The sequence below is a fragment of the Dendropsophus ebraccatus genome, chromosome 3 (assembly GCF_027789765.1).
Source record: "Dendropsophus ebraccatus isolate aDenEbr1 chromosome 3, aDenEbr1.pat, whole genome shotgun sequence".
Lineage (NCBI taxonomy): Eukaryota > Metazoa > Chordata > Amphibia > Anura > Hylidae > Dendropsophus > Dendropsophus ebraccatus.
Window position 1 is genome coordinate 183,385,831 of NC_091456.1, and position 16,397 is coordinate 183,402,227.

The following is a 16,397-nucleotide window of genomic DNA, read 5'->3' on the forward strand; positions in this document are numbered from 1 at the left end:
TAACTAAGTTGCGGCAGGTCTCTGGCTATCTGGCTCTGCCGCGGAGGACACAGGCGCAGCTCCTGCGCCTGTGTCATCCTGCGGCGTAAATTAACGCCGCTGCAGCATCAGGCATAGGCTGCAGCGACGTTAATTTACAGTGCAGCGGCGGGAGAGAGTTAAATAATGGAAGTCAATGGAAAAACAGATGCACACTGTGTGTCACACCGCATGCACATCTTTATAGGAATCGGCTTTAGCGTCCGGTTCTTATGGAAAACAATGAAATCTATTGTTATGATCACAAACTGCTCCTGCGGAGGATAATAACCCCTGGAAATGGAGTTGTATGAAGTAAGGAGCAGTGACTAGGTCTTCTTAATGGAAGCATACAGTCATTATAGCAGGAGCTGGCACAGACACATCCCCCGGCTGCTGCACCCAAGATGCCAATCTCTGGCACCCATCCCACCTCAGATGCAAACTCAGGGCGTCTCCTGTGTGATCTGCTCTCACTGCACCTTGCTGGAAGGTTGAGGCTGATCCCGGCTACAGGATGATAGGAGTCACCGGGCCCCCTGTGCGCTTTTACTGGCAAATTGGTTGTGATAGAGACAGGTCTTATAATCAGGTCGGGAGCTTGCACAATTCTTCCAGACCGCTTGCGGCAATTTTATCAGCACCGCTTCAATCCGGTTTCTCACACTCTTCTGAATTATCAGAGAAATCACTTTGCGAGGCACGTCAGGACAGAGGGCTGCTTCTGCCAAGTGCCGTCATGCTATGCCGCTTCCCTTAAGGAGGCTTATAGTCGCAGCCCATTTGTCGCAGTAGGATCCTGGCAAGAGAAGCTTCACGCCTAACTTACCGGTCCTAAATAATGCAACAATTCACCTCCATTCACTTCAATGGAAAAGAGCTGCAAAACCACATCCAAACAGGGAAGGACAGCGCTGTTTCTGGAAAAAGGCGGCCATGTTTTTGCAAGCCTGGATAACCCCTTTAATAGAGAGGAGCGCAACTCAAGGATGATCAAGTCCGACCCAACCCAGAAGTCTCAACATTTGATTACCGGTGGCTAAAGAAGTTGGAGGCATGCCTAATGAGACATGGATACAGCCTATGGCCTATGGCTGTATCCATGTTTTCCAGGCAGCCTTGGGGTTGCATCTAATTTCTTCAGCCACCGGTAAGGCTGGGTTCACACTGCAATCCGTTTTTTTCATCTGTTTTTTGCAAAAAAAAACGGATGAAAAACTGATGAAAAAATGTGTGCATCCGTTTTTCCATTGACTTCTATCATAAAAAAAACGGATAAAAACGGATCCTTTTTTTTTTTTTCTAGGGACACAAAAACGTGGCTGACCTCATTTTTGTGTCCGTTTTGATCCGTTTTTTTTTTTTTTTTTTTTTATAATGGAAGTCAATGGAAAAACAGATGCACACAGTTGCAAAAAAAAAAAAAAAAAAACTAATTGCAAAAACGGAGAGGGGAGGCCATCACCATGCAGGAGCTCGGGGTCACCCCGAAATACCTGGCGGGGAGCCCCTCTCTGGCTGCCACCTGTCGATTTAGAGTGGGGATTCCTGTAGTTATGAGGGGAATCCTCGTCCTTTACAGTAAGTAGTAGTACAAGATAAATCTCTACTTACTGCTAGTCTTTATGCTAAGGATGTGAAACCTTCGGCCCTCCAGTTGTTGCAAAACAACAATTCCCATCATGCCTGGACAGCCAAAGCGAAGCTTTGGCTGTCCAGGCATGATGGGAATTGTAGTTTTGCTACAGCCGGAGGGCCGAAGGTTCCCCATCTCTGCACCTGAACCATAACTAATTAAACATATTTACATGGTTCCCTATGGGAGCACACACCTTTCCAGAACAGATTGTGTTAGGGTATTGCTGTATAATACAATACTGCCCCTAGTGGCTGATCTGATGATGAGCAATGTAAAAGCTACAGAGAAATCTATGTAAATCTCCCGGCAATGAAGTGGAGGAAGCGCACATTTATTATACAAAAATGTAGACGTTGCAGATATTTTCTTTTCCTCAGTGTGAATAGTTCAGTCTGGGGAGGAAATGATGAGAAAATGACGGACAAGACACAATATTACATAAAAAAAATAATAATACATCGTCATACTCTTCAAGTTACAGTCTTTAGATATATTGGAAAGTACAGGATCAGTAAGTCTCAGTGAATAACTCTCAGTGGTGTCCAGTGAGTCTCTGGTGTGTCCGGTGTAGTCCTGCACCTACACTGGTGCCCACTGCCTCCTGGTCCTAGTGCCCTCCATTTATATATTCCACCTCTCAGATTGACACGTGATGCTCTTGACCAGCCCTTCCCCTAAAATCTTGAAATCCTCCAATATGGCCTCCACGTTGGGGATCAGAAGCAAGCTGTTACTTTTTGCATCTACTATCCTCCCGTTCACGTTTGTTGTCTGCAAAAATAATGGTTAAATTAAAGTTATAAACATGGTTTTGGTTGTTTTTTTAATAGCAAAAATGCACAATGCCTTAAACGAGGACAGCATAAACTAGTGACAGAAATGCTGAACAGACCGGTGTATAATTCTGTTCAGCCGTTCTCCTAATATGCAGGAGAATAGGATTCTTGCCACACCCCCTTCCCTCCGCCCTCCAGCTGCTGAGTGACAGGTGAATGCCTATACACAGCATGGATAGATAACTGCCAATCAGCAGCCGGTGGGCGGAGTTTTCTACTCCTCATGAATATCCAGGACTACTGAGCTCATGCACATAATGGAAAGGACTACTTATTGTCCATGTTATTCAGGAGAATATCTCTGGATCAGCTGCACAGAACAATGTAAGTGATACATCATTCTGTTCAGCTTCTCTGCCACCAGTTTATGCTACCCTGAGATAGGACGCCATAATCCTGCTGACAGAGTCTCTTTAACCCTATGGAGATGCTGTGGCCTGACCTGCCCAGTGCTGTGCAAACAGGACGTCCCGGATCGATAGATAAACTGAAATCCACCACAGTGGATTATAGGAACTTTATAGTGTCTGCCCAAACTATACCAATACTAATTATTCTGCATGTCTGCGCTGTCCTATTTGCCCTTATAATTGATGACATATGACACATATGATCACATCAGGCAGGTTATAACTGATGACCGTGCACAGCCCTGGAGACATTCACAGAGAAGGTAATGATCCGTGCACGGAACCTGCTCCACCCGGCCTGCCGGAGCAGCGCTCTCCCGATACACCAGGCACAGATATTTGCCAACTTATATCTGGACTCCTTCTAGTGTCATTGATTTCAGGGCTCCCCCTACAGGCAGTTTTTATAGAATTAAAGGGGAACTCCGATGAAAATATTTTTCTTTCAAATCAACTAGTTTCAGAAAGTTATACAGATTTATAATTAACTTCTGTTTAAAATTCTCCAGTCTTCCAGTACTTATCAGCTGCTGTATGTCCTGCAGGAAGTGGTGCCACCTCTGTCCATGTCAGGAACTGTCCAGAGCAGTAGCAAATCTTCATAGAAAACCTCTCCTCCTCTGGACAGTTCCTGACTTGGACAGAGGTGGCAGCAGAGAGAACTGGGTCAGACTGGAAAGAATACACCACTTTCTGCAGGACATACAGCAGCTGATAAGTATGGAAAGATGTGAGATTTTTAAATAGAAGTCATTTAAAAATCTGTATAACTTTCTTAAACCAGTTCATTTCAAAGAAAAAAAAATGCCGGAGTACCCCTTTAACAATATTTAGTATTACAGCTAGTACTCACTTTAAAAGGCTGTGGAGTGAAGCTGGATGGATTCCAGATAACGCCGATCACTTCTCCTCCGTGAATGTCATAGAAGAACAAGGCAAATTCCCCATAAGACTCCTGAAACAGGACAAAGAAAACACATAAGTGGTGGACCACAAGTCCTATGAGGCCTATGAGTTGTCCTTTTGTGTTCAATTTCTCATGACCTTCCACTGACAGATGATGTCGGTGGAGATAGGTGGTCGGGCGTGATGGAAAATCCCCACACAACCTCTTTCTTCTGGGAGAGATGAGCCGCAGTCAGAGCTCTGTGGCTGCAGCTTCCCTCTTCCATCCCCATAAAGAACACAGTGCCGAGAGTTCCTGTATATGGGGAGGACGGGAGAAATGCATGTTGGCTGAACCATCGCCCATCAGTTATTGTAGCTTCTAAAGATAACCGATCAAGATATGTAGAATGTACACATGCCCTGTATGGATGCCATGTATAATGTATGTATGCCATGTATGATGTATGTATGCCATGTATGATGTATGTATGCCATGTATAATGTATGTATGCCATGTATAATGTATGTATGCCCTGTATGATGTATGCCCTGTATGATGTATGCCCTGTATGATGTATGTATGCCATATATAATGTATGTATGCCATGTATGATGTATGCATGCCATATATGATGTATGCCACGTATGATGAATGTCATGTATGTATGCCCTGTATGATGTATGCCCTGTATGATGTATGCCCTGTATGATGTATGCCACGTATGATGTATGCCATGTATAATGTATGTATGCCATATATAATGTATGTATGCCATGTATAATGTATGTATGCCATGTATGCCACGTATGATGTATGCCATGTATAATGTATGTATGCCATGTATAATGTATGTATGCCATGTATAATGTATGTATGCCACGTATGATGTATGTCATGTATGTATGCCCTGTATAATGTATACCATGTATGATGTATGCCCTGCATGTATGCCATGTATGTATGTCATGTATGATGTATGCCCTGCATGTATGCCATGTATGTATGCCGTGTATGATGTATGCCCTGTATGATGTGTGCCATGTATGTATGCCATGTTTGATGTATGTATGCCATGTATGATGTATGCCCTGTATGATGTATACCCTGCATGTATGCCATGTATATATGGCCTGTATGTATGCCATGTATGATGTATGCCCTGTATGTATGCCATGTATGTATGTCCTGTATGATGTGTGCCATGTATGTATGCCATGTATGATGTATGTATGCCATGTATGATGTATGCCCTGTATGATGTATGCATGCCATATATGATGTATGCCACATATGATGTATGCCATGTATGTATGCCCTGTATGATGCATACCATGTATGATGTATGCCCTGCATGTATGGCCTGTATGTATGCTGTGTATGATGTATGCCCTGTATGTATGCCCTGTATCATGTGTGCCATGTATGTATGCCATGTATGATGTATGCCCTGTATGCATGCCATGTATGATGTATGCTCTGTATGTATGCCCTGTATGTATTCCATGTATGATGTATGCCCTGTATGCATGCCATGTATGATGTATGCTCTGTATGTATGCCCAGTATGTATGTCATGTATGATGTATGCCAAGTATGATGTATGCCATGTATGATGTATTCCCTGTATGTATGCCATGTATGTGTGCCATGTATGTATGCCATATATGATGTGTGCCGTGCATGATGTGTGCCATGTATGTATGCCCTGTATGATGTATGCCATATATGATGTATGCCCTGTATGCATGCCATGTATGATTTATGCCCTGTATGCATGCCATGTATGATGTATGCACTGTATGTATGCCATGTATGATGTATGCCCTGTATGTATGCCATGTATGATGTATTTCCTGTATGTATGCCATATATGATGTGTGCCCTGTATGCATGCCATGTATGATTTATGCCCTGTATGCATGCCATGTATGATGTATTTCCTGTATGTATGCCATGTATGATGTATGCCCTGTATGTATGCCATGTATGATGTATTTCCTGTATGTATGTCATGTATTTATGCCATATATGATGTATGCCATATATGATGTGTGCCATCCATGATATGTGCCATGTATGTAGTGTGCCCTGCATGTAGGATGTATGCTCTGCATGTATGAAGTATGTATGCCATGTATGATGTATGTATGCCCTATATGTACTCCATGTATTATGTATGCTATGTATGATGGACGTATGCCCTATATGTACTCCATGTATGATGTATGCTATGTATGATCTGAGGCTAGGTTTAAGCTGGGTTCACACACTGTATACTTCAGGCAGTATTTGGTCCTCAAGTCAGGTCCTCATAGCAACCAAAACCAGGAGTGGATTGAAAACACAGAAAGGCTCTGTTCACACAATGTTGAAATTGAGTGGATGGCCGTCATATAACGGTAAATAACTGCCATTATTTCAATATAACAGCCGTTGTTTTAAAATAACAGCAAAAATTTGCCATTAAATGACGGCCATCCACTCAATTACAACATTATGTGAACAGAGCCTTTCTGTGTTTTCAATCCACTCCTGGTTTTGGTTGCTATACAGCCTCACAAATACAGCCTCAAATATACATAGTGTGAACCCAGCCCCCATCAGGATTATTCCTCCTTTTAGAAAATGATGCTGTGAAATACAAAGCAGAGATCTGGTTACTTGGATTTTGGCCCCATATTTGACTCTTTTATTACAGAGGGGGCAAATCTGTCTCATGGCAGTGAAAGGGTTAACATATAGTGGGGCAGATTAGTCTTGTGCAGTTGGAAATCTTTGGGATGTAAGTGTATACTCACCCTGAGTTCACTTAGATATAACTGGACAGGGTCATAATCCACAACTGGGAAGCGGGAGTCGCTGACTGGCGCTGTCTCCTTCAGAAGCCCACGGAGGAAGGACTTGGCCGGCTGATCCACGGCTTCCCTGTGCCGGGGGATGTGCTTGGGGTCCAGGTGGATGAGAACGTCATAAAGGTCCATAGGAGGGCGGAAAATCATCTGTGCCAGAAACAAAAGAAAAAGTGTCTCATAATAATGTTACTCTATGGACCGGATCGTCCTCATTTAAAGGGGTACTCCGATGCAAATATATATATATTTTTTTCAAACCAACTGGTTTCATAAAGTTTTACAGATTTGTATTTTACTTCTATTTAAAAATCTTTAGTCTTCCAGTACTTATCAGCTGCTGTATGTTCTGCAGTAAGTGGTGCGTTAGTTTCAGTCTGACACATTGCTCTTTGCTGCCACCGCTGTCCATGTCAAAGGATAAGTTTTCTGTTTCAATATTTTTTATTAAAGATTTCTTATATACTTAACAAATAATCATCCATAATACAATAAGTTTTCAAGTTTTCTATGGGGATTTGCTGCTGCTCTGGACAGTTCCTGACATGGACAGAGGTGGCAGCAGAGAGAACTGTGTCAGACTGGAAAGAATACACCACTTCCTGCAGGACATACAGCAGCTGATAAGTACTGGAAGACTGGAGTTTTTTAAAAAAGAAGTAAATTACAAATAACTTTCTGAAGTAGTAGTAGTAATAAGGGACTGCATTGTGTAATGCTAGAAACAAGGGGCGGAGCTGTGACAACTTCAATATGTCTTCTTGGATGAAACAGTGTTATGAGGATGCAGAAACCCCTCAAATATCTCACAGCAATGTAAAGACAACAGTAGTAATACACACGGGTGGTCCAACAAATTTGGACTTGGACACCTGAGGAGAATCCTAAGCCCAGGTAGCACCGGGTTCAGAGGCCAAAAAGTGCCAATAAACCAACCTATTGAATCCTGATTTACATTGCTGCATTCTTTCCAGTCTGGAGAGCAGGAGAGGTTTTCTATGGGGATTTGTTGCTGCTCTGGACAGTTCCTGTCATGGACAGAGGTGGCAGCAGAGAGCACTGTGTCAGACTGGAGAGAATATGTCACTTCCTGCAGGACATACAGCAGCTGATATTAACTGGAAGACAAGATTTTTTTTTTTTTATTTAATAGAAGTAAATCACAAATCTTAGTTGATTTGAAAGATTTTTTTTTTTTTGTGAACTACCCCTTTAAGTCCTTATTATAGTTACAGGTAAGTAAATGTAAGCGTGCTCCAATTAGTGGAAGAAACTACCCCATGGATATAGGACTATCAGCATCTGCTTCAGGTCTCGCTCAATCCTGACACCCAATCTCATCTACTTCTACGTACAGTCCAGGCCACAGTTGTCAAACCTCCCTCCAGCTGTTGCAAAACTACAATTCCCACCATGCCTTTGGCTGTTGCCCCTAGCAACTGGCTCAGCTGCCCCTAGCAACCAATCAGATTCCACTTTTTATTCTTCACAGATTACTTGGAAAATCAAAGCTGGAATCTGATTGGTTGCTAGGGGCAACACAGTAACCCCCTTTAATAAATCTCCCCCCTTATCTTTTCCCTGTGAGTTCCTTATAAATCGGTTGTACCTTGGTGCACTAGATATTTTATCCTGTGAATAGAGACACATTATAATCCCTTTAATACACTTGGAACGGCAAGACCCCCCACACATCAGACACACAGACGCACTGCAGGAGCCCACGCGTTTCATCGTGTACACGACCATTGTTATACATAATGTCAGTGAATGGCGCGGCCTCGGCTTTCACCCCCCTGATCAGGACACTCACTCACATTCACCTGGCTTTGTATAACAGGTATTGTGCAAGCTCAGGCGTGACAGCACGACACTGTGGTTAGTGCCCAGACACTAGTACAAACAGATGGATCCGGGGGTTGTGTAATCGGTGACTGCACTGCAGGTGTGAGCCGGGGATTCACAACAAACATGGTGAGGGGGGGGCAAGTAAGGGCCCTATTATACAGGGGGAGAGGGGGGCACAACACCCACACAGGGCAAAGTAAGGGCCCTATTATACAGGGGGAGAGGGGGGCACAACACCCACACAGGGCAAAGTAAGGGCCCTATAACACAGGGGGAGAGAGGGGGGGCACAAAACCCACACAGGGCAAAGTAATGGCCCTATTATACAGGGGGAAAGGGGGGCACAACACCCACACAGGGCAAAGTAAGGGCCCTATTATACAGGGGGAAAGGGGGGCACAACACCCACACAGGGCAAAGTAAGGGCCCTATTATACAGGGGGAGAGGGGGGCACAAAACCCACACAGGGCAAAGTAAGGGCCCTATTATACAGGGGAAGAGGGGGGCACAAAACCCACACAGGGCAAAGTAAGGGCCCTATAACACAGGGGGAGAGAGGGGGGCACAAAACCCACACAGGGCAAAGTAAGGGCCCTATTATACAGGGGGAGAGGGGGGCACAACACCCACACAGGGCAAAGTAATGGCCCTATTATACAGGGGGAAAGGGGGGCACAACACCCACACAGGGCAAAGTAAGGGCCCTATTATACAGGGGGAGAGGGGGGCACACCACCCACACAGGGCAAAGTAAGGGCCCTATAACACAGGGGGAGAGAGGGGGGGCACAAAACCCACACAGGGCAAAGTAATGGCCCTATTATACAGGGGGAGAGGGGGGCACAACACCCACACAGGGCAAAGTAAGGGCCCTATTATACAGGGGGAGAGGGGGGCACAACACCCACACAGGGCAAAGTAAGGGCCCTATAACACAGGGGGAGAGAGGGGGGGCACAAAACCCACACAGGGCAAAGTAAGGGCCCTATTATACAGGGGGAGAGGGGGGCACAACACCCACACAGGGCAAAGTAAGGGCCCTATTATACAGGGGGAGAGGGGGGCACGACACCCACACAGGGCAAAGTAAGGGCCCTATTATACAGGGGGAGAGGGGGGCACAACACCCACACAGGGCAAAGTAAGGGCCCTATTATACAGGGGGAGAGGGGGGGCACAAAACCCACACAGGGCAAAGTAAGAGCCCTATTATACAGGGGGAGAGAGGGGGGCACAACACCCACACAGGGCAAAGTAAGGGCCCTATTATACAGGGGGAGAGGGGGGCACAAAACCCCCACAGGGCAAAGTAAGAGCCCTATTACACTGGGGGAGAGGGGGGCACAACACCCACACAGGGCAAAGTAAGGGCCCTATTACACTGGGGGAGAGGGGGGCACAACACCCACACAGGGCAAAGTAAGGGCCCTATTACACTGGGGGAGAGGGGGGCACAACACCCACACAGGGCAAAGTAAGGGCCCTATTATACAGGGGGAGAGAGGGGGGCACAACACCCACACAGGGCAAAGTAAGGGCCCTATTACACTGGGGGAGAGGGGGGCACAACACCCACACAGGGCAAAGTAAGGGCCCTATTACACTGGGGGAGAGGGGGGCACAACACCCACACAGGGCAAAGTAAGGGCCCTATTATACAGGGGGAGAGGGGGGCACAACACCCACACAGGGCAAAGTAAGGGCCCTATTATACAGGGGGAGAGGGGGGAACAACACCCACACAGGGCAAAGTAAGGGCCCTATTATACAGGGGGAGAGAGGGGGGCACAAACCCCACACAGGGCAAAGTAAGGGCCCTATTATACAGGGGGAGAGAGGGGGGGCACAACACCCACACAGGGCAAAGTAAGGGCCCTATTACACTGGGGGAGAGGGGGGCACAACACCCACACAGGGCAAAGTAAGGGCCCTATTACACTGGGGGAGAGGGGGGCACAACACCCACACAGGGCAAAGTAAGGGCCCTATTATACAGGGGGAGAGGGGGGCACAACACCCACACAGGGCAAAGTAAGGGCCCTATTATACAGGGGGAGAGGGGGGAACAACACCCACACAGGGCAAAGTAAGGGCCCTATTATACAGGGGGAGAGAGGGGGGCACAAACCCCACACAGGGCAAAGTAAGGGCCCTATTATACAGGGGGAGAGAGGGGGGCACAAACCCCACACAGGGCAAAGTAAGGGCCCTATTATACAGGGGGAGAGAGGGGGGCACAAAACCCACACAGGGCAAAGTAAGGGCCCTATTATACAGGGGGAGAGGGGGGCACAAAACCCACACAGGGCAAAGTAAGGGCCCTATTATACAGGGGGAGAGAGGGGGGCACAACACCCACACAGGGCAAAGTAATGGCCCTATTACACAGGGGGGGGGGGGGGGCACAACACCCACACAGGGCAAAGTAAGGGCCCTATTATACAGGGGGACAGAGGGGGGCACAAACCCCACACAGGGCAAAGTAAGGGCCCTATTATACAGGGGGAGAGAGGGGGGCACAAACCCCACACAGGGCAAAGTAAGGGCCCTATTATACAGGGGGAGAGAGGGGGGCACAAAACCCACACAGGGCAAAGTAAGGGCCCTATTATACAGGGGGAGAGGGGGGCACAAAACCCACACAGGGCAAAGTAAGGGCCCTATTATACAGGGGGAGAGAGGGGGGCACAACACCCACACAGGGCAAAGTAATGGCCCTATTACACAGGGGGGGGGGGGGCACAACACCCACACAGGGCAAAGTAAGGAGATCGTTGATCGTTTGTTTGATGCCGACATCGAAATCATCGTTAATCGGTCACTAATCGTTCAGATTAGGGGTCAGATGGGGTAAACGATTGCAACTAACGACTATCAATCTTTGTAATATGGAGAACGATTCCAGGTTAACGATAAACAAACGATCTATGGATCAGGTGGGCACTCGCTTGGCTTACAGGTAGCGATACTAACCCACCAATGACATAGGGAATAACCCCTTTAAGGCACCCTGATGCCCTCTAAATAAGTCTATGTAGACACAAGGAGCTGCTACATGGCGTCTATGCACATTTCACTGACTATGAATGTCACCGTCACACCTGCCCCATACATCGTATCAAATGCAAGAAATAAAGGACGTCATTGTGACGTCCTGACGGGTCCTAAGCCTTGTAGGTTATCGCCCTCCACCCCGGGTCTGTGTGTCACATGGACCATCGATATGCACTGTCACTTAGTAGTTCCTCAAAAGCCGGGAAGGCACGGGCTGACCACAGCTATAACGTTATAATCCAAAAATAATCATTATAATGACATCATTGACCATCGGAAGGAATGGCGTACAACGGCCTCAGCAGTGACCACAAGGAGAAAGACGGAAACAGATGGCTGTTTAGTACGGTGATATACAGCAAGATGGTATTAGTCATGTATCAACCAGTAGTAGTGCTCCCCAACAATACGGACAGCCGCAGTGCTCCCCAATAATAGGGACAGCCGCAGTGCTCCCCAACAAAACGGACAGCCGCAGTGCCCCCCCAACAATACAGACAGCCACAGGGCTCCCCAACAATACGGACAGCCGCAGAGCTCCCCAACAATACGGACAGCCGCAGTGCTCCCCAACAATACGGACAGCCGCAGTGCTCCCCAACAATACGGACAGCCGCAGAGCTCCCCAACAATACGGAAAGCCGCAGAGCTCCCCAACAATATGGACAGCCGCAGTGCTCCCAAACAATACGGAAAGCCGCAGTGCTCCCCAATAATAGGGACAGCCGCAGTGCTCCCCAACAAATTGGACAGCCGCAGTGCTCCCCAACAATACGGACAGCCGCAGTGCTCCTCAACAATACGGACAGCCGCAGAGCTCCCCAACAATACGGACAGCCACAGTGCCCCCCAACAATATGGACAGTCACAGTGCTCCCTAACAAGATGGACAGCTGCAGTGCCCCCCAACAATATGGACAGTCACAGTACTCCTAAACAACAGGGCCAGAGCAGCACTCCACAACAACAGGGACAGCCACAGTGATCCCAACAATAGGGCCAGCGCAGCACTCCCCAACAAGATGGACAGCAGCAGTGCTTCCCAACAGTAGGACCAGCGCAGCACTCCCCAACAAGAAGGACAGCAGCAGTGCTTCCCAACAGTAGGACCAGCGCAGCACTCCCCAACAAGAAGGACAGCAGCAGTGCTTCCCAACAGTAGGACCAGCGCAGCACTCCCCAACAAGAAGGACAGCAGCAGTGCTTCCCAACAGTAGGGCCAGCGCAGCACTCCCCAACAAGAAGGACAGCAGCAGTGCTCCCCAACAGTAGGGCCAGCGCAGCATTCCCCAACAAGAAGGACAGCCACAGCACTCCAACAACAGGGACAGCCAAACAACTGGAACAGACAGTACTCCACAAAAACAGAGACAGCCAAAGTGTTCCCTAACAAGAAGGACAGCCACAGTGCTCCCCAAAAAGAAGGACAGCCACAGTGCTCCCCAAAAAGAAGGACAGCCACACTGCTCCCCAAAAAGAAGGACAGCCACAGTGCTCCCTAACAAGAGGGACAGCGGCAGTGCTCCCCAACAACAGGGACAGCGGCAGTGCTCACCAACAACAGGGACAGCGGCAGTGCTCACCAACAACAGGGACAGCAGCAGTGCTCACCAACAACACGGACAGCCACAGTGTTCCCCAACAACAGGGACAGGTACAGTGCTACTCCCTAACAAGGGGGACAACCGCAGCTAAAAATTTTCCTTCCTTCCCATTGTTATGATAAAATCTGTCCAGCCTTCTTCCAGCTAAGAGTCTGTTATACATGCATCTAGTCTAGACAGTCCCCTGTAAGCCAAGCCACAAGCAGGGTTTAGCTCACAGAAGACTGGAAACAACTGTAACAGAACCTCAGCTGTTCGAAGTCTATACAATTCTTTTTTGGCATACGGATACAATGACAGGAGCCGTTTCCTTTCCTAAAACCAGGTATGGTATCCATCTTCTATTACACAGAATACACACAACCATGACCTCACAGGCCGCATCACCGATAAGAACAGGAGTTTCCATTATCTGGAGCGATGAGATGGTAACATTAAAAACAAAGCGGACATATTTTTTAGGCTATGTGCACACACAGTATTCTGCGATAAGCCTCACACAGACACAGAGTGGTTTTGTCAGCCATTTTTAAGCAACTTCTTAGATTCATCATCATTTAAAGGGGCACTCCGGCATTTTTTTTATCTCAAGTCTTCCAGTACTTATCAGCTGCTGTATGTCCTGTGTGTTCTCTCCAGTCTGACACAGTGCTCTCTACTGCCACCTCTGTCCATGCAAGGAACTGTCCAAAGCAGGAGAGGATTTCTATGGGGATTTTCTACTGCTCTGGACAGTTCCTGACATGGACAAGTGCACACACTTCCTGCAGGACATACAGCAGCTGATAGGTACTGGAAGATTGGAGATTTTTAAATAGAAGCAAATTACAAATCTGTATAACCTTCTGACACCAGTTGATTTGATAAGTTTTTTTTTCTCTGGAGTGCCCCTTTAAAGCTGTGAGTGAAATACAAACTACAGAGGAGTTGCTCTTCTTAAATCCCCCATTTTCTTCACTCTCTGGTTCGTTGGTAATAAGGAGTAAGGGCCCTATAACATGGGACGATTATTGTGCGAAAAATCGGTATATCGTTCTAATTTAAACGATAATCGTTCTGTGTAATTGCAGGCAACGATCGAAAAATCGTTCATATGTCGTTGATTGTTGATTTAGATCTGAACCTAAAATTATCGTTAATCATTCGCCCATCATTCTGTGTAACGTGGTGAGCGATTTCATGTTAACGATAAACAATCTCGTTTGCGATCGTTTATCGTTAGTCGTTAATCGTTAAAAATTGCTTTGTGTAATAGGACCCTAACAGACTGTATCCCCCTGCACTAAAGTCAGCCCCAACCTAGTTAAAGGGGATGTCCTGGCTTAGAAAAACCATGTCTGCTTTATCCAGAAATGGCGCCTCTCCCGTCCTTAGTTTGGGTGTGTTAGCTATTGTACTGAGGTCCTACCAAGGTGCCAGACCAACGCCTAGCCATCCGTTCTGCTTCATTTACTATATAAAGATATACAAGATGCAGTATACAATGCAGGTTTGCATAGCACCCAGACACCCATCACAACATATGGGTGCTGGGGTGTAGAAGTAAGGGGTGATTGGCTGTAACCCCTAAGGTCCTATTATAAACCGATATTTAACTATTAACGATATAATTTTTTAAAAAAAAAAATCTCAAGTCTTCCAGTACTTATCAGCTGCTGTATGTCCTGCAAGAAGTGGTGTATTCTTTCCAGTCTGACACAGTGCTCTCTGCTGCCGCCTCTGTCCATGTCAGGAACTGTAATTTACTTCTATATTAAAATCTACAATCTTCCAGTACTTATCAGCTGCTGTGTGTCCTGCAGGAAGTGCTTTATTCTTTCCATTCTGACACAGTGCTCTCTGCTGCCACCTCTGTCCATGTCAGGAACTGTCCAGAGCAGGAAAGGTTTTCTGTTAGGATTTGCTGCTGCTCTGGATAGTTCCTGACATGGACAGAGGTGGCAGCAGAGAGCACTGTGTCAGACTGAAAAGAAATCAGCTGCTGCATGTCCTGCAGGAAGTGGTGTACTATCTCCAGTCTGACACAGTGCTCTCTGCTGCCACCTCTGTCCATGTCAGGAACTGTCCAGAGCAGCAGCAAATTCTCATAGAAAACCTCTCCTGCTCTCCAGACTGGAGAGAATACACCACTTACTGCAGGACATACAGCAGCTGATAAGTACTGGAAGACTGGAGATTTTTTAATAGAAGTAAATTACAAACCTCTGACACCAGTTCATTTAAAAGAAAAAAAATTGGTGAACTATCCACAATGATTTTGGTGTCAGCACCAAATGAACGATGAACCAAACGATTAACAAATAAACTTGAACGATATAACGATATTTTGCACGATAATCGTCCCGTGTAATTGGGCCCTTACCCTCTTACATATAGGGGCGCACAGCCTGTACAATGTGCTCCCCTGACTATATACTGTTTATGTCTGACTGGTGTAGTCCTATTGTGATTGTTCTCTCGCCCATGAAGAAGACGCGTGTCCTTACAATAATTCGTCTTGTACCTCCTATTTTCACGGCTGATTAATGGTGATGTTATTAACGCACACAGAAGCTTCAGTATACCAACTGCATAATGGGATTATCGCCTATGCACAGAGCTTTAAAGGGGTACTCCGACACAAAATCTTCTTCTTTCAGATCAACTGATTTCAGAAAGTTATATTGATTTGTAATTTACTTCTGTATAAAAATCTCCAGTCTTCCTGTACTTATCAGCTGCTGTATGCCCTGCATAAAGTGGTGTGTTCTTTCCAGTCTGACACAGTGCTCTCTGCTGCCACCTCTGTCCATGTTAGGAAGTGTCCAGAGCAGCAGCAAATCCTGATAGAAAACCTCTCCTGCTCTCCAGACTGGAAAGAATACACCACTTCCTGCAGGACATACAGCAGCTGATAAGTACTGGAAGATTTGAGATTTTTATATAGAAGTAAATTACAAATCTATATAACTTTCTTAAACTAGTTAAGTTAAAAGAAAATGATTTTCGCAGAGTACCCCTTTAAAGTGCTGGGTGAGGATCGCCGTGTTCACCATGTTTGGCGCCAAACCACTATGCTCTTCCATCGATCGACCTTCTTAGCATCTTCTTTAAAAGGTTCCATAAGGTTTCTTCCCTTTTTTTTCTTCATTGCTAATTGATCTGGCTCAATATCAAACCCTTACTACTGATAAGACTAATTTTCTTCGCTCATCACTGACTAATGGTATTAATTCCGGCAGTCACTGAATTAGTCAGCCAGATAAACTT

General features: G+C 46.4%; 1 protein-coding gene across 1 annotated transcript in view; it reads right to left on the reverse strand.

The window, feature by feature from the left end:
* Nucleotides 1–1,967: 1,967 nt before the first annotated feature.
* The window catches only part of NOL6 (nucleolar protein 6), a 49,000-nt gene continuing 34,570 nt past the window's right edge, over nt 1,968–16,397 (reverse strand). The window contains exons 24-26 of the mRNA XM_069963272.1: nt 6,591–6,791; nt 3,757–3,858; nt 1,968–2,428 (exon numbers count right to left, since the gene is read on the reverse strand). Of these exons, the coding sequence (XP_069819373.1) occupies nt 2,279–2,428; nt 3,757–3,858; nt 6,591–6,791 (453 nt within the window). The 3' untranslated portion in view covers nt 1,968–2,278. The remainder of the gene's footprint in view (nt 2,429–3,756; nt 3,859–6,590; nt 6,792–16,397) is intronic.